The 19,687-nt window shown below is 40.1% G+C and overlaps 1 protein-coding gene and 1 long non-coding RNA gene across 3 annotated transcripts; one reads left to right on the top strand and one right to left on the bottom strand.

Moving 5' to 3' along the window:
- The first annotated feature begins 11,045 nt into the window (after nt 1–11,045).
- LOC130734377 (uncharacterized) lies at nt 11,046–14,382 on the top strand. Of its 2 annotated transcripts, XR_009017916.1 has the most exons (6): nt 11,046–11,185; nt 12,023–12,099; nt 12,186–12,381; nt 12,896–13,006; nt 13,296–13,417; nt 13,788–14,382. It is a non-coding gene; the product is annotated as an uncharacterized LOC130734377 (long non-coding RNA). The 2 variants fall into 2 exon arrangements; XR_009017917.1 differs by lacking the exon at nt 12,896–13,006.
- A 2,684-nt stretch (nt 14,383–17,066) lies between these two features.
- On the bottom strand, nt 17,067–19,634 carry LOC130732451 (uncharacterized). Its single transcript, XM_057584499.1, has 4 exons — nt 19,626–19,634; nt 18,437–18,568; nt 17,704–18,091; nt 17,067–17,593 (listed from the first exon to the last, which is right to left on the bottom strand). The coding sequence occupies exons 1-4, from the start codon at nt 19,632–19,634 to the stop codon at nt 17,067–17,069; spliced, it is 1,056 nt and encodes a 351-aa protein (XP_057440482.1).
- Between the last annotated feature and the right edge of the window lie 53 nt (nt 19,635–19,687).

Raw genomic sequence — 19,687 nt, 5'->3', positions numbered from 1 at the left:
GCCCTCCAGTATCCAAAGAACTGAAATAATGTGTCAATGCCTCAACTTCTGGTTGCATAAATTAAGCTCATGTAATTTTTTTACCTGTTACTTGTTGTTGTTTCAAAGTGCATCACATGATTTGTCCATGCCTTGGCGAATTTCTCCTTGTGAACCAACCATGTAGTAGAACAATAGGAGGTAAAGTTGCTGTATTTTGCCTTGCACATATTAAACAATTGCATCCATTTCACTTCAAATTCTTCAACTGTTGCAGCATCCACCACCTCTGCCCACTTCATCATAACCAACTCAGCAAAATCATCTGTGCCAACATAGAGTTTGCACTTTTCCAAAACACACTTGTTGATGTGCCACAAGCATAATAAATGTGTAGTGTTAGGAAGGCTTTGCTTAGCAGCACTCAATAAGGCAAGATCTCTGTCAGTAACAATCACCTTAGGCAACATGGCTTGATCAGCTAATAGAGACTTCATACACTCCAGTGCCCAAACGTAGTCATCTGTGCCCTCATTAACAATGTAGCAAAAGGCTATGGAGTATGTCTTATCTGTGGAAGTCAGTCCAACAATCTCAAGCAAGGGAATTGCATATTTGTTTGTCTTGTATGTGCAATCCATAATCACTACATATGGAAATGTGTTGAACAGTTTGATAGCATTTGGATGAGCCCAAAATACATCCCTAATGACTTCCGATCCAGGCTCATGTCTTTCAAAGTGGACATACTTGTCACCGTCCAACTTCTTCAACAAGTGTTGCATTTCTGTCAATCCCCCGCGGAGGGATTTTCTTAACCTCTTGCAAACACCATAAATCTGAGATATGGTAGTCAAGTTTGAAGGATTGTTTTCCTTCAAAGTCAACAACATCTTTCTCGGTGGAACCCAACTCCTTGTCATTTTTTCACTTGCTCCTTCTCTCCGGGTTTTAGACGACCAACAAAATTGTGCCCAAGTAGTGACCTAGCTGGTTCATGGTTGTGTATACCTTCCATCACCTTTAGCCGCCAATCTCTATCTATGCCATTTTTCCTAGGTCGTCCTTTTAGTCTAAAAGGACAACCTGTCTTTTGTGATCTCGTCCCTTCAACAAGGTCAGGGTCTCTATAAGGAACATATTTACCATGCTTCTCGCACCCCAACATGACATAAGCTTTTCTGCTTCCATTCCCACCATAATCTGACTTTGTGATCAACGTAACATATCCATTTTCAATCGCAATTCCATGAACCCAATTGATAAGATCATCACGGGTAGGGAAAATCTGTTATAATAATAAGAATTGATTACAAGGGTGATCAAGACATAATAAGAATTGATATATTACACTCTCAAAACAATGCAAAAATATGTTCAAAGAATACCTGATCAGTTGCAAATAAATGCGAGACATCTATACTTATACACGGGGGCACAAATGCTGGTGGTGGCACCTCTGTAGTGGCCTCTTCAGGTTGACCATTGTGAAATCCAGCTTCAATCAATTGTGACTCACCAAAGAAAAATGAATCTGTCATCCCTGGAAGAGAATACGGAAAGTTACATTCCATACTCAATACGGAAATCTACTTTCCATACCGAATACGAATTGTTACTTTCCATACTGAATACGGAAAGTACCTTTCCATATTCAATACGGAAGATAACAATCCGTATTATATCACGACTCAGAATTCAAAAACCCATCCTTCTAACTACTTAAACTACTTAATCTAACTACTTAAACTACTTAATCTAACTACTTCCACTACTTAATCCTACAAAATAACAACAAATAAACACATAGACTTACCTCTACTACAACACTTGTTGTAGTGGTGGAGAGCTTGGGAAATGAAGGAGTGGATGGTGGTGGAGAGCTTGGGAATGAAAGTGAGGTAGGAGAGGGTGAGAGAGAGGGTGGTCTAGAGGCATTGAGGAGGTTCAGGGGGGCTGGTGAGGGGTTGGTGAAGGTTGGTGAGGGTGGAGTAATGGTGGAAAAAGGGGGAATCCTGTCAGAGTTAAATACGGAAAATACCTTTCCGTAGTCATCAAAATATAATACGGAAAGTACCTTTCCGTATTCAGTTAAATTGAATACGGAAAGTACCTTTCCGTAGGGCACTTTTGGGTTTAAAAAAAAAGGGTGGGGCGCGCAGCCCCATAGGGGAGGCCCCAAACCCTTCCCTTTTTAATTAAGATTAAAAGCTTAAAACAGATTCCACATCAAGTTATTTTCTTTTCATTAAATAAATGGCCTCATTGGAGCCCAGAAAGGGAGAATCCCCATTCATTTTATAAGGTATTGGCGCCACATCTTAACCATGGGGGAGACTGGGGAGCCCATGGGCCGAGGAACAAGACACCAAGGGATATCGGCGCCACATCTTAACCCAAAACCTTAGGGCATTAGGTTTATGGGTCACATCTCTTATAAAGTCTTCAACTAACTTAACCAATGTGGGACTCAAACTTCGCACGTTACCATGATCCCACGAACCATCGGCTCTGATACCACTTGTTGGGGGAGACAAAGGAGCCCATGGACCGAGGAGCAAGACACCAAGAGATATCGGCGCCACATCTTAACCATGATTTTAAAAAACGAACCGGACCGGTCGGTTCAACCGAAAAAATCGAGAACCGGTCAGGTGGATGGTATGAAACAAGCCTAAAACCGGGCACTTTAAAAATCGGATGAAAACCGCAAAAACCGGTTAAAATCGGTAGAACCGGTGTAAACAGGTCATAAAACGGTTAGAACGGATTGTTGAGCTGTCATTTAAATTTTCGTCTGCAGTGTTTCAATTTGCAACTCTGCATGCGCAGTTTTTGACTATTAAAAGGACTTTAAAAAAATTCTCTACTCCCAACGTCAGACTAATCTAAAAAAGGGTGAAATATTAATTATTTTGAAACAATCACCCGTTTTAGGTATGCTACCAAGAATAAAAAAATGTATACACTACTTTTTTCTCGACATTTGTTACAGGAACTTTGAATGCATCTTAATTTTTTCTAGAACGTGAATTCATCTTAAATTTGGCTCTTCATGTGCCATTTCTTTGTTTCGTTATACATTTGTGAATATTACTAATGTCATCATTCAATAAATTTGGCAAACGTATCCTTGTTGCTTTATTCATTTTTTAATTTGTTATTTTATGCTTAATATATAGTTTCTGCAATATTAACATGTAATCAAATCTAGAGAGGACTAAATGGGTTTTAGAGAGAGAAGCTCCAACCTCTCTCTAGGGAGCAAAGGGAATTTGAAGTCTCTGAGAAAAAATAAGGCAGCGTACGATGGAGGTCGAGAACCATGGAGGCATAATACGGTGGCGGAGACATCCAAGTCATGGAAGAATCCCGGGGAAAAGAGGAGAGAAGAAGACCAAAAGGAGCTTGAAGTTCCAACCCTGTTCATAGATGGGCTGAAAGAGATGGTGACTTACCAGCAGATGAAAGGACAACTGAAGAGATTTGGGAGAATAGAAGGATTGTTTATCCAGAAAGAGAGAAAAAGGAACAGAGACTCTAAGTTTGGTTTCGTCAGATTCTCGACGAAGGCAGCAATGACAAGGGCCATTAACCAATTGAATGGAAGGTTTCTCTTTGGAACAAGGTTGTCTGTGACTATAGCCAGATATCCTTTTTTCCACCGAGAACCTTTTAATAATCCTAAAGTTGCAAAACTATCAGGAAAAACGGCAAGGGATCAAATACAGGGTGACTCAGTATACGAATGTTGCTACAAACTAAAGGATGAAGACATGATGAGAACGGGAAATATCATTATCGCGTCCACCAGGGGAAGATCAAATGTAAAATCGCTACAATCCTACATAGAGGCATAGGGAGTATCCAATGTAGAGGTCAAAGCTTGGGGGACATCAGAAGTTGCATTGGCCTTTGAGAGTAATGATGCCCTGTTATCCTTCATGGCTGAGCAGGGAAGACTTCTGGGAGAAAAATTTGTGGGATTCCTGACAGCCACACCTTTAGGAGTACCTTTCAGACACATGCTCTGGGTACAACTTCGAAATGTCCCAATCGGAGCTTGGAGCGAATCTTTCTTTTCCACCATAGTATGCGCATTCGGAACGTACGTGGCTATGGATGATGATACTAGACTTCATAGACGTTATGATGTTGCGAGAGTCTTAATCTCGACGTCCTTGCCAGGCATCCAAACCTCATCCATAAAAGTGAAAATCAATGATCATTGGATGACTATCTCACTAAAAGAAGACCCTTGCACTGATTTTGACCACCCGAATCCTGAGGGAAGTGAAAATTCTGGTTCATCTTCACTAAGGGCTTCTAACACGAGGGAAAATGAGGAAGTGTTATCAGGGGACACGGTGATCAGCGAATCATCTCTGGAGGTCGTTGAGGAAGGGGTAGTTGGATCTCCGGCGGTGACTTTGCCGGTGGATCCAACCGGAGAAGGGGTCGAAGACATGGGGGAGAGTGTCGGGGAAACAATGGTGGGTCCTGTAACCACAACAAGGAACGTCCAACTATTTCCTTTTGGGGAGCAGATGGATATACCTTCTCTAGGTAACATTTTCAAAATTAGTGTGGGCATGCCAGAAAACAGGGGAGAGCAGAGTAGAGTAAAGCCAATTTTCATTAGCTATGAAACTGGTATCTTTCTAAAAAAGGTAACCTTGGGGGCAGGAATACCAAGCACAATAACAGATGAAAGGAACAGATGGGAAAATATGTGGGACTTGGTCAGAAGGTCAATTCTGGAGATAACACTCACTCAGCAGACAAGGGGCTACACGAGTAACAGAGCAACACAACTAGAGGGGAACCAAGGTCAACTTCTGATTGAAGAACAGGGATACAGAGAGTTTGATTTGAACCCTAGTAGACTAAACAATAACCCTACAGAGTTATCGGGCCTAGGGCAACAAAACCCTCATTGTGGGCCAGAAACACTTGAGGCCCAAACCACACAAATAACCATACAAAAAAGGGGTAGAGGGCGCCCAAGAAAAAATACCACAGCAAATAGAAGCCCGACTCATAAAAACTACTCATCCTCCTCCAGCTCTAGGCAGCCTAAATCCAGAGGAATACCCTCTACACCGAGGTCCAGAGAGCTTATCAGCGGCGGTCCCTCCTCTAACCCCCACCCTCAACTCCAAAGCTCATACCAAAATAGAGAACCTTATTTTACCAGAGCAACAAAAGCCTGGCTACTGGGGAAATCTTTGGGGCTGGAATTTCAAGGCTCAGATGATCAAGCAATAAAAGGAATCTCCGACGAATTGGTTGCAATAACTAGAGGTTAAGCTGATGAATCGAAGAAGGTGGGTGTCGTGGAACGTGAGGGGACTTGGGGGAGCCGAGAAAAGGAGGTCGGTGAAGGATTCTATTCGCAGACTCAATCCAGAGGTAATTATCCTACAGGAAACTAAACTTGATATTAGTCGATTGAAGGAGATTCAGTGCTTCTCAAAAAGCTTGAATTGTGAATTAGAGTTCATCCCAGCTACTGGCTCAGCGGGAGGTCTAATGACTCTCTGGAAAGGAAATAATCTAACAGTAGAACATGTCATAAAAGAGGATAGATTTTTGGGGCTCATCATGAGACTTGACAATGAAACCTTGTTGCTTGGAAACGCATATGGGCCCAACCTTGATGCCGAAAAGGAGATTTTCTCTCCACATTATCTGATAAGTTGAGGAATTTCAACTGTTGTTGGATGATTGGGGGTGACTTTAACAGTATCCTCAATATAGGAGAACGAAGCAGTCTCAGTGATGATGTTGATATAGTTTTCAACAACTTTGTGGCAAGGAACAATCTGATTGACTTACCTCTGCAAGATTCTAAATTCACATGGTATAGCTCTCGGAATGGAGGAGTTTGGAGTCGTATTGATCGATGGCTTTTCAATGAAGAAGCGGTAAATAGATTTGAAGGCTTATGTCAGGCAACAGAGAATTGGGGATTATCTGATCACAGGCCTGTGGTACTAACAATGGGAGCAGTAAATTTTGGGCCCAAACCGTTTATGTTCTTCAATAGCTGGCTGTTAGATAAGGAATTTGATACCCTAGTGAAAAATTGGTGGAGCTCTCAGACAGTAACAGGGTGGTCAGGGTATGTTCTCCTTCAAAAGCTGAAAGGGCTGAAAACTGCAATTAAAGGGTGGAGAGGCTATTCAGGGCTGAAAGATTGCGCTCACTCGAATCAAACCTGCAAGAGGTAATGGACATATTGGGGACAGAAGGAACGACTGATGATTTGAGAAAGAAGAGGGCTGAAGTTCTGGGGCATCTATGGCAAGAATATAGAGTGGAGGAAAGTAAATGGAGACAGAAAGCTCGTGTGCGGTGGATCAAAGAGGGTGATAAGAATACAGCATTTTTTCACTCCACCTGCAAGGTCCGCCAAGCAAGGAAGCAAATTCACAAATTATTGGTCCAAGAGGAGATTATTGAAGAGCCAGGGCAGATAAAGGAAGCCATTTTAAACCATTTCAAATCTTTCTTCCACCGTGAGGATAAGCTGAGGCCAATGTTGAAGTGCAGCAATTTATACAGATTAAACCGACGGGAGAAGGAAGCCTTAGAGCAACATTTTTCTGAACTGGAAATCTGGAATGTGGTAAGGACTTGCGACGGCAACCGCGCACCAGGACCGGACGGGTTCAATATTAACTTTTTTAAGAAATTCTGGTCAGTGGTGAAAGAGGATATCTTAAAATTTTTCGAGGAATTCCACACCTCTGGAAAATTAGTCAGGGGACTCAATTCAGCATTCATCGCTTTAATACCCAAACACAATGCTCCTCTATCCGTGTCGGACTATAGACCAATCAGTTTGATTGGTAGCGCCTACAAACTGATATCCAAAGTATTGGCCTCCTGATTGCAACAGCTGATGCCGTCATTGATTTCTGAGAACCAGTTCTCTTTTACTCATGGTCGTCAGATATAAGATTGTATTCTTATAGCGAATGAGGTTGTGGATCTTTTGAGGAGAAGTGAGAAAGGAGGGTTACTACTGAAAGTCAATTTCGCCAAAGCATATGACAGTGTTGAATGGGATTTCCTTCTTGATACCTTACATGAGATGAACTTTGGCGAACGCTGGATAAATTGGATCAGAAATTGTATCACTTCAGCGTCTCTAGCCATTTTGGTTAATGGGTCTCCCTCCGAATTCTTTGATATTCATAAGGGCCTACGACAAGGAGACCCATTGTCGCCTCTCATCTTCAATATAGTAGCTAATGGACTGTCCTGCATGCTCAACCAGCTTCTACATGAAACCTCTTTTAGCGGTGTGAAGATTGAACCTCAATTAGCTATAAATCATCTGCAATTTGCAGATGATACTTTGCTGTTATGTGAAAATAATGAAGATCAATTGGAAATCTTATGTAACACATTGATAGCCTTCCTCTATGCATCCGGGTTAAAGGTAAATTTAGGTAAAACTACGCTGCTGGGTTGTAATATGGAACATTCAGAGGTGGAGAGATTGGCTATGAATTATGGCTGGAGTGTGTGCCATGTAACATCCCGATCTGACGACTGACCTCACGGTAACAACACGAGTCTTTTCAGTGCGCTTTGTCCTCACTCGCGCACTTCCCGGGAAAACTTCCCAGGAGGTCACCATCACGATATTGCTCCAAGGCAAGCACACTTAACCATGGAGTTCTTATCAGTTGGGCTCCCAAAAAGAAGTTGCAACTTGTTGTTATGAGTAGTACCAATCAAATCTCTTATGCCCTCCTCAACTATATAGTCCATCCCTATACAGTCTCGGAATACCTCTTGTTCGGGTGTGAGATCGGTTCATTCATGTACCCCTCCGCCTAGAAGCCTGCCAGGAGCCGCTCCTTGTCCGTGCCTCACTGCACCGGCGATCACTCCCCGCCCTCGTCGGCCCCGGGCGTAACAGGCCCACCAACTTCCGCTTGGTTCGTCCCCGAACCACACCGTACTGGGAGAGGTCGGCTCTGATACCAATTGTAACATCCCGATCTGACGACTGGCCTCATGGTAACAACACGAGTCTTTTCAGTGCGCTTTGTCCTCACTCGCGCACTTCCCGGGAAAACTTCCCAAGAGGTCACCCATCACGATATTGCTCCAAGGCAAGCACACTTAACCATGGAGTTCTTATCAGTTGGGCTCCCAAAAAGAAGTTGCAACTTGTTGTTATGAGTAGTACCAATCAAATCTCTTATGCCCTCCTCAACTGTATAGTTCATCCCTATACAGTCTCGGAATACCTCTTGTTCGGGTGTGAGATCGGTTCATTCATGTACCCCTCCGCCTAGAAGCCTGTCAGGAGCCGCTCCTTGTCCGTGCCTCACTGCACCGGCGATCACTCCCCGCCCTCGTCGGCCCCGGGCGTCACACGTTTCGATACGAAACCCTGGAATGTACGAAGGTCAAATTCCAATACTCGGAAGTTTGCTGAAACTGAATCACTGATAGTTAAAGAAACCTAAAATCAGCCGACGATGAAGACTTTTTCTATTCGGAGCTTCAAACGAAGATTCTACACGCGTACACCTATTTCTCTCGATGTTTCTAATCTTTCTTCAGAACGAAGTTTTCTCATCCGACATCAACTGCAAAAAGTAACTTTTCGGGTAAAATCGATTTACACCGACTTTGGATCGTTTGATTTAATTCCAAGAAACCTGTTTTTAGTTCTGGAATTCTGTCGCCAGAACCTATCTTAGAATTCACAGAGGAATACGTAGGAAAAATCAGAATCGCGAAATTTTCATTTTTCCGCATTTTCCAAAACCTATAAATAGCAAGAAAATGAAAAATTTTTCACAAAACCTTCCCCATTTTAAACCCAAACCCGCGAGCACCATAGGAGGAGGAGGAAGAAGAGTTTTTCGCCGATTCTTGCCTGATCGTCCCACAGTTCGTTGCTACGCGTAGGCCTCGAGGTACTGATGCTTTTCCTTACCTCTGATCGTAAATTATGTCGCTTTTCTCTATGTTTTTATGTGCTCAAAGTTTTGAGCTTTTTGTAAAACTGTCCAAATAACTTGATTTCTCTGTCTAAACTTATTCCCTACGTGCCCCTGAGCATGTTTAGCGGATTACATTTCGCCGAATCTCGCCGAAATGCCGCCAAACTTCAATTCTGCTCATAATACCCATATTTGGCTAAAGTTCCGTCCTTTGGGCTTAAAACTCTCGGCTGAGCTTAACGTTAGTAGGATTAGTCGTCATAATCATCGTTGGTGTCGACCCCATCTAATTTGTTTTCCGAAATTCTGATTTTGAGTTTCCGAGCTAAAAATATTGACCAAAATACCCCTGCGACAGTTTTCGACCCGATAATTTTTCTGAGAGTTTCCCTAGCCTAGATATCGCCTAAGAATACCTAGAAATTGGGGCGTTACAGTAACCATAACAACCTACAATATTTAATTTTCATGCAAATTCAAAATATAAAATAAAAATATTGAAAACAATTTTCTCAAAGAAAGGGTTCATTTATTAATTTTCAACGAACCATTCATCCTTTGCTATCAGGGAGCCTCGCGAGTGGTTTCGAAGGGTGTTGGTTGGGGCAGAGGCAACAACATTATCAGCGATTTGGGCTATCTGGACGGCGAAAAACCGCACATATTTTGATCAAGAAGTTAGGTCGGAGAATCAAGTCTTACGCTCGATTCCGGACAAGAGGGATTTGATTCTCCACTCTTGGTCGTCGCAGCAGTGTGTTTCTCAACCTCGCTTCGTGTCATGGATCAAACCTCATGCTTCAGAGATTGCGATCAAATGTGATGGTAGCTTGCTGGATGCTCCTGCCCGTGCGGGTTTTGGAGGGTGTCTGTGTGATGATGGTGGCAACTAGATCATTGGGTTCCTTGGTTATGGTTTGCAGGCTTCAGTCCTCCATATGGAGCTTCGTGTAGCCTGGAAGCTCGGTTATAGAAAGGTTGTGTGTTTCTTTGATTCCATGTTGGCTATTGGCTTGGTGTGTGCCCCTCCACAACAGTTTCATGTTTTTGCTGTGTTGATTAGGAATATCTGTGATTTGGTGAAGCGTTCGTGGAAGGTGCGGATAGAACACATTCTTTGTGAGGGTAATTCGAGTGCAGACTTCTTAGCTAAGGTTGATGTTAGGCAAGAGTTAGATTTTCTTCTCGTCCAGGATCCCCGCCTGGTATAGAGGGATTACTTCTGGCAGACTCCAAGGGTTCTGTGGTGGTTAGGCAGTAGGGGGTTTGTTGCGTTTGTTTTCTTTGCTTCTTTGCTGTTAAGAATCAAAAATATTTATTCTTGTACTTTTTTTACGGGTTAGCTACATGACCTATGAGGGTTACTAAACTCCACCCCAATAGACCAATGAAATTATATATAAATAAAATATGAATATTTTATTCCACTTATCTTAAACGTGATTGATCCATCTATGAGATATTTAATCCAAATTTTACCATGAGCCATTTAGACAACTCGGATAGATAATTAAGTATTTTTTGGTGCTTGTTGTGATACCTTAAGTCAGATCAAGGTATGGTACCTAAAATGATGTGTACCAATAAATATACATGTTTTGATTGAGTCACACATGCTCTAAATAATGTGTACCAATAAAAAATATACTCTAAATTTTAAATGTTAATATTCTTATCATTATTTGCAAAGTAATCATTTAGACAATTCTCAACCCTTCTTCTCCCCCGCATCGCCAAAAATTTGTTTCAAATCGTTCGCCGGTCATGATCTCCAGATGTCGCCCTCTTTATCATCAATAAACCTTGACGGTTAAAACCCTATTTCACATGAAAATAATCTACTAAATCACTTAATGCGGGTATCATACCCAAAATAATTTTTGGGTACTAGAGAATTCACCTTTAAAAATTATTCTAATGTTACACAATTCATTAATGACGTTTAGTGACAACCATTTTTATAATGACTAGTTGTTTTTTACCGTCACTAAACACCAATTTTTTATCAAATGACTAAATTCAAACTCCTTACAAAATCGTCAAATTTGACCATTAGCCCTTTATTAATAATTAAATCTAACCCCTTACGAAACTCGTGAAACTCTCCTTCCCCTTCACGCATCTTCTGAGCTCTGAAATCACACACTTATTCTCAGGAATCATCAAGGAGCACTCATTCTCAGCTAGGAAACCACCACAAATCGCAATGGTGTTCTCTATTTCTCTATGAGGTAAGCTTTCTCAAACTTCCACTTCATATTCACATTCTCTGCACACAATCTGTTCGATTAAATGCTTGTAAGGTTGGGAAGTGTTATGTGTTTATTATTTTTCATGTAAACTGATTTCCGTTCCTTCTATTCTAATTGTACTTGTGTGTGACGGAAATAAAAGTAATTGTAGACTGGTGAGTAATCCACGGAGAGAAATGAGAAATAACAATGATGTTCTTACCCCTCCAAAATAACTATGGTAGATTATAAAAGATTAAGAGCGTGCGATAGTTGCTAGGATCAAAATGGGAATGTAAATAAGGGGCTGTTTGCTAAGTAAGCTCCAATAAGTTCTTTTTTGTTTGCATCCAAACAAAGTCTTAAGTCTATATATTTCCATCATCTTCTACAGGATTATGACTTAAGGCTGTTACTAGTAGCCAATGAAGAAAATAAATGTTGATTAGTGTCACTGTCATCTAATAACAATTGGGTAAAGATGGTGGAGGTGTGAGTCTGTGTCTTGTGAGAAGTGAGAACTGGCTTCAAGGATGTTAAATAAGTACTTTGACATCTGAGGGCACATTTTTATCTTGAGTTCGAATAATATTGTCTGTTTGTTTTGGGGGACTTCAAATTTTTACGTTATGCATTCTTTAGAGCAATTGGTTGAATTTAATCAAATATGGCTTTGGATGGATGATTAGATATCGTCCAGAAGAGTTTAATGACCTGATAATTTTTTTTTGGGGTGGTATATAAAACATTTGTAACCTTGTATTCATTCACATCAAGTCTACATTTTTATTATCAAAAGATCTACTGCTATGGGCTGACGCATTTAATGCACAACAGAGAGACGTTATGAATATATCCGTTGAAGCAACACAAGCAAGTGAACACCCTCCAAAGATGCGATCAAACCCATTCCTGTAAGGAGATTTTTATCCTTAGTAGATGAATTTGTATTAGGTTTTAAGGAACCAGACTTTTCAATTCGAGACTCTTTGACCTTCAGGTTTCTGATTTCTGAGATCGAGAGGGAGGGAGGGAGGATGGTGGAAGCTCTGCAACGGCGGACATGACTTCGTGCTCTGGACGGTGGTGGAAGCTCTCACCATCGCACCCGCGTCCATCCACCTGTTTTACCTCTTGACGACCTTGTAAATTTGGATCTTCAGATAGATATGGTGTTCCCTTACCGAACTAGCAAGGTAATGCTTCAACGTTTTTCAACTTTCTTGTTTCTCTTCTAGTAATTTCACCATTTTGATATGGTTTTGATTTCTCTTCCATGCTTTTTTTTTTATCCTCTCTCTATCAGTTGGTGTGGTTTACCATGTGATGTTTAAGAACATGTTTCTGAGAAATTTCATGTGGTTCTGGTTCACGACTTTGATGGATAAGTTGCATGTTGAAAACTTAGCTTTGTTCTCTTATTAGATGCTAAATATGCTAGGACTCTTACAAGTGAAATTCCAAAAGTGATATCTTTTTATTCTTTTCAATCTCACTGTACCTTCCAAAATGAAGAGATTTAAAGATCTGTGTCGTCAAGAGAGGCAACAAGCATTGGTTCTACTGAGAAAGTGGCTCTTGTAATGAATACAGTTTTTTTTAATTTCAGAACCAGGGTCACAAATGACTATATTCTGCCGGATTTTTGTGTTTGGCATGTGTTTTATTCTTCTACCTAAACTTACTTCGTCTACCTTTGCTTTTAAAAAGAAGGACAGTCGTTATACTGAGAAAGATGCAGCAGTGGTTGTAAGGCAAATGCTTAAGGTTGCGGTTGAGTATCATTTACATGGTTTAGTACAACGGGACATGAAACCAGAGGTGTGGTCCAGTCCACTGACATATATATGCAATATGTAGTTATGCAACTATACATGAAAATCTTTTTGTTTCCTCTTTGTATGCACAATTTTCTTTTCAAATCTAACAGATAAGATTCACCTTTAAAGGCTACCGATTTTGATTTGTCTGATTTCATAAAACCTGGTGCGGAAAAATATTCATGCTATTGTCAAAATTGTCCTATTCATGCTATGGTCATAACTCATAATTGTCCTTCTAATCGTTTTTTCTCTCATGCTGTTATTTATAAAAATGTGTTTTGTCATAGGGTTCTGCAGAAGTAGTCTTCTCACGACGAGAACAATGTTCAACTAGATGAGATTGTGGGAACTAATGTTTCTTCACCCAGGGTGACCCTGCTGTAAATGGAGCTTTTTGAGTTCCTCAAAGGTATGAACATGCGTAATGAAACTGTGCTTTAATGATCTTCTTATAGTTAGACTGATTTTCATCGAAATTCTACTAATAAAATTAACATGATTTTCATCGATCCAAGGTACCTAATTTGAAAATCTGGAACAATTTAAAAACAGTTGTCTATAGAAGGTACTAAACAATTGTAACAATATTATATTCATTCATATTATTTGAGAACGACATAGTGGACATGAGTGTGACGCTTGACGACTAGTACATCGTTGCATCCACTTAATAATACACCCTCTATGAAAAAGATGTGAGCATTTAGTAGAAACAATTTCTGACTTGACTCCTTCACCATTGCTAAAATCTTCTAAACAAATTGCGCATTGTTCTGAAGGATGATAATCTTCCACGGTCTCTAGCAAATCTGAAAATCGAGATGATGATGTCAAAGCGGCGAGATGCTCCTCCTCCTCTTGTGCATAATCATTATCTTCACACACTGTGATGACCACGAGCTTCACGTTTATGTTCCTTATGAGACGCCCTTCGCTGTTTGGTGTCATCATAACCCTAGCACATTCACCTATGTGATGTAGAACTGTGTCTAATACGTTGGGATTAATAGTACGCATTTGTGAGGAGAATAATTGATGGAGGTATCTAGCGTCATCATCCCAGGCTAAGATTGTGTGCTCATTACAATTGCGCAACATGTCACAAGGGATCCAGAAGATGCGTTCATATGTAACTACAGATCTACTAGTTGTGGGGTGAACTGTATGTTTGCAGTGAAAAGAAATGTTGAAATAATCTCTAGCCGGACTATCTTGAGCGATGGAATGACTTGCAGGCCTTACACCCAAGAAATAAGTTGAGGACTCCATTGCCAAGTGATCAATAATCTGTTGTAACAGGATAGGACGAGAAAGAGCGAGTAAGGGTTTTAACTTTTAATCTTATGAGTTGAATTTAATAGGTTTTCACATAAACATTGGATATTTATAGAGTAGCAAGAGATCATATGAGAAGATCACGGAAAAGATCTCAAACTAATATATCTTTTGGTAAAAAAAAAAATTTTGGTAGTGATCTTTTGGTAAAATCAATCTAATATATTCTCTCAAAAAAAATCAATCTAATATATTGATTAACTTTAGGGGTTTCTTATTTTTTTTCATCTTGAAAGCTGATTTCCTTTAGGTAGTTAAGATACGGATAAAAGATTATATTTGAATTTTTTTTAAAAGTGATATTTTATGAGGATTTGATTTTTTTTTTGTGGTCTCATTCTTTTAATTAGTTATGGTTATACATGTCATGTTTAGCCCTTTTCAGGACTTAATGATGTGCTTATTTTCTTTTAAATATTTAATTTTATTAAAAGTTAATTTGTTTAGATATTTTAGATTTTCACAGTGAATTTATATTAAACGCTTTATGAGTATGATGTTGGGGTGCTTGGAGGTGTCTTCACGCTTTGAAATGACATGACTCATGTCTCAAAGATAGTTTATAGATTTTTCAGTTTATTGCAAATCTTTAAAAAAAGTTGGAGGTGACTTACTATAACTGATTTTAAATTTTTAATGCACCTAATTAACTTTCTGTTGGTAATTTTGATTTTGATTTACCCAAGAAAAAACCAAGATACTAACCCCAAAAAAAGATATTTTGATCCTAGTTCAACTTCTTTAAAAAAATGATATTTCCTCTTGTAAAAGAAAAACTTCTTTTAGATATTCAGGAGTCAGGACCCATTTTTTCATACTTCTCTAAATTTTGGTTTTCACGAAAAAATAATGGTTTGATAGGCTATTCATTTTTTTTTTTATTAATTGCTCTCGCAATTCCGGACAAAGTGTTTTATGGTTAGTAAGATAATTAGCCAGAGAAAGAGGGATAACATGCTGGACAGTTCTACTTGGATTATTTAGAAATCACCAGCCAGTTTTTATACATAAAAAGATGTTTGAAAAAATTGAAATTTTGTGAATAAAGAATACATCAAAATTCTATCAGCATACAATCACCACATTCGGGTTAACAACGCTGATAGGGACCACATCCGGGTTAAAATTATGACACATAAATAGATGAAATTAATATAGTTGTAACTAAAATGAAGAAATTAACATGATTTTCATCGATTCTAGGTTTTTTTTTTTTTATAAGCCAAAGCGCTGATCGGGACCACATTCGGGTTAAAATTATGACACATAAATAGATGAAATTAATATAGTTGTAACTAAAATGAAGAAATTAACATGATTTTCATCGATTCTAGGTTTTTTTTTTTATAAGCCAAATTTGTATTACTAATTGGGAGTACAAGGGGTACTCCAACCCAAATACACGATAACAAAATCAAAGAAACAAAGCACCCAAACAGAAAACTAACAAAAGGAAGCAATAAACTTGAACCCAACAAACAGTGAGCATGTCTGGAATTAGAGGTCCACACTATCACATAATTCATGTTGCTGTCCCCAGCTTCCACGCAATCCCACCCTCCATACAAAGCTACACGCAGCACCACCAACACTTGAATAAGATCAGATGCATGACATAGGATTGGTAAACCATTCTAAGAGTGAATAACAAAAACTACTGCTTCTTACAGTTAGCCATTGCCACGACCTTCTTTTTACCAATTCCATAGCAGTAGATAAAGAAATCTCCCCACCTCTAAATATAACATCATTCCGTTGAATCCAAATTGTCCAAATCACGGCTAGCAACACAGAGCACAAGCTGGAATTCTGAGCCAAAGTGTTCCCTAATTGAAATTGCAAGAAGTGTGATCGAGCATTAACCTGCAAAGCAGTGGAAAAACCCAACCAATTTAGACATTCTTGCCAAACCCCCATCGACACCGGGCACCCAAACAATAGATGAGAGCTTGACTCCACAGCACTGTGGCACAACTTGCACACTGCCTCCTCACTGGACCCAATCACATGACGCTTCAACAGATTATCCAAACTAGGAATCCTGTCCAGCAAACATCTCCACGCAAAAGCTTTAGTATTCGAGGGAGCTGCAGCTTGCCAAATGGCTTTGAATACCAAATCAGAGGCCATCGCCATATCACCCTGCAAAAACGAGTAGGAAGAATTAACGGTATACAATCCGTCATGGCTTGGGAGCCATGAAAACTTGTCTGGAACTCCTTCTATCAGAGAAACACGATCAAGATCAAGAATAAGCGATTGCAGCCTGCTTATCTCCCTCCCCACAAGCTCTCTACGCCAGCTGAAATTCCAACACCACTTCCCGTGCTCCCAATAACCACAGTCCGACACAAGAGCCCCTTTCAGCCTTGACAAGTTATAGAGCCCGTAGTATTTTTCCCTCAAAACACCAGCACCCAACCAATCATCTAGCCAAAGCTTCACAGTATTACCCGCACACACTTGCTTTGATACTCCTTCCTCAAACCAGCCACCGACTTCACCACCACAAGCTTCCTGCACTCCCCTCCACCAAGCTGACTCCGTAATTGATGAGCCAGTAAAATAGATTGCCTTAATCACCGAGCACCAAAGGCTGCCAGAATCAGTTTTCAGACGCCACATCCACTTCCCAAGAAGAGAATCATTAAAATAAGGCAAATCTTTAATTCCCAGCCCACCCACATCCTTAGGCTTGCAAACATCTGGCCATCTAACCCATGCTATTTTCCGCTCCACTTCACTACCTCCCACAGAAAGTTCCGTATCAGCCTAGTGCAGATCTTCGCCACACACAGCGGCATCTTGAAGAATGACAAGAAGAACAGTGGGAGCGAGGATAACACACTCTGAATGAGGCATATACAACCCCCAAAGGAAATGAGCTTTTGTTTCCAAGAAGACAATCTGTTCTTAATTTTATTAATCACTGGTTCCCACATCCTTTGACAACTTGGGCGAGCACCTACTGGGATTCCCAAATACACGAACGGTATATCCATCACCTTACAATTTAAAAAAGACACAAATTGGCTAGCCACCCCAACCCCAACCGCAACAGTTGCCAGTTTACTCTTGTGAAAATTAACCTTCAACCCGGAGCATAATTCAAAGCAACGGAGGATACTTTTTAACACCACCAAGTTTTGGATAGATGCCTCCCCAATAAAGATTGTATCATCAGCAAATTGGAGCAAAGAGACATCAATGTCCAAGCTGTCCCCCACCAAATACCCTCGAAACTTCCTACCTTAATTGCATTAAGAAAGAACCCATTCAGTCCCTCAACAACAATCAGGAATAAAAATGGAGCAAGGGGGTCCCCTTGTCGGAAGCCTCTCTCCATTTTGAATTCAGCACCTGGGCTCCCATTGACAAGAACAGAGACAGTCGCAGATTTAAGACACCCCATAATCCACCCAATCCACTTCTCACTAAACTCCATGCGCCTCATCATGTACTCCAAAAAGTCCCAATAAACAGAATCATATGCTATATCATAAACAACTTTATAGATTAAAGTTGGTCGCTTCCTGATTTTAGCTTCATGGACTACCTCATTAACCACCATAACACTATCTAACATGTTTCTACCGCCAATGAATGCATACTGCCTCTCATCAATGACCTTAGCCAAAACCGGTTGCAGTCTAATTGCTAGCAATTTAGCCACCACCTTGTAGATACACCCAATTAGAGAGATTGGACAGAATTCATTAAGCTGTTGCGGAGAGCTAACCTTGGGGATCTAGGTACCTAATATGAAAATGGGGAACAATTTAAAAACAGTTTTCTATAGAAGGTACTAATAATTGAGAAAATTGTAACCTTGTATTCATTCATATTATTTGAGAACGACATAGTGGACATGAGTGTGACACTAGACGACTAGTACATTCCATCCACTTAACAATACACATTACACACTATGAAAAGGACGTGAACGTTTAGTAGAATCAATTTTAGACTTGAATCCTCCACCATTGGGGAAATCTTCTAAACAAAATGCACATTGTTAGTTCTAAAGGATGATAATTTTTCACTGTTTCTTGCAAATCTGCGTGTATTCTTCATCAAGAAACTGTGCGGTGACCTCAACCGTCACTTTTATGCCCCTTATGAGACGTCCTTCAATGTTTGGTGTCAGCATACCCCTAGCACATTCACCTATGCGAGGTAGAACCGCGTCTAATAAGTTGGGATCAATAGTGAAATTCGTATTCACCTAGGACAGATGTGATACACAATGTTGCAACAATGTGTAGCACAACAAAACACAATCAGAGTATCAAAAATAAACAAACAGTTAAAACACAAGGAGTTGTTAACCCAGTTCGGTGAACATCACCTACGTCTGGAGGATACCAATCCAGGAGTCAATTCACTATCAAATAATAGTTCTCAGGTCACATAAAAGTCCCTCCTATACCTAAGTACTCCCCCTTAGTATAGAGCCTCTTATATGTTCACCACTATTACACAAGTGAATCAAGCTTAGCCCTTCTCCTCTAAGCTATGAGAAAACTTTCTCTAACTCCTAACAATCACTGCCACAGTGATCAAGACATGTTTATCAAAAACAGTTTGATGAGATTACAACTCAACTAAAACAAATTCAACTCAGTACTTTGATGAACTAAAGCACTAAGTTGGTACAACACTCACAACAGGACTCAAATAATAAACCCTAAGATCAGTATATCACGCTCAGAATCCCTATTTTGCTAGGGTTTATAAACTCCTTTATATAGACGTTCACGTGAGGCTTGGATCTTCAATGGGCCGAACGTCATAGAGTCCACAACAGCACTTCTGGAAAGAATCTTCATGGAATCAAATCTTACCAGGATAAAATAACAGAACCAAGTAAAACAGAATTTGAGATAGACTTGGTCCACACGCTATCAATCTTGTTACTTCAGCCAAGATTAAAACAAACACGCCTTCAAAAGATAAAACGCACAGCATAGGATAAAAACTTCTGAATCACCATACAGTTAGCAACCTCACAACAAGCTTGACTTTAACGACTGAACAAGCAACATATGTAATTCCACCATGTTGCTCCAGATGTTGGTCCATATGGTTGCACATCATGGTTTGAGCAAAATGCAGCCAATCAAAAGAACTACAATCTCCCCCTTTGGCAAATTTTTGCTAAAACATGATTAGAAAGCCAAACAATGCAAAAACAACCATATGCAAAAACAACCATACTCATCCATTAACACAAAACCGCACACAGCATATGATGAACTGAACACACTACTGAGTCGGAATACCAATACCATACTTAGTCTGAATAACAAAAACACTCAACACCATTCTCCCCCTTATTAGCAGA

This window comes from Lotus japonicus, chromosome 1 (genome assembly GCF_012489685.1).
Source record: "Lotus japonicus ecotype B-129 chromosome 1, LjGifu_v1.2".
Taxonomy (NCBI): Eukaryota; Viridiplantae; Streptophyta; class Magnoliopsida; order Fabales; family Fabaceae; genus Lotus; species Lotus japonicus.
The sequence above is the reverse complement of the archived record's forward strand: the minus strand, read 5'-3'. Positions and strand labels throughout refer to the sequence as shown.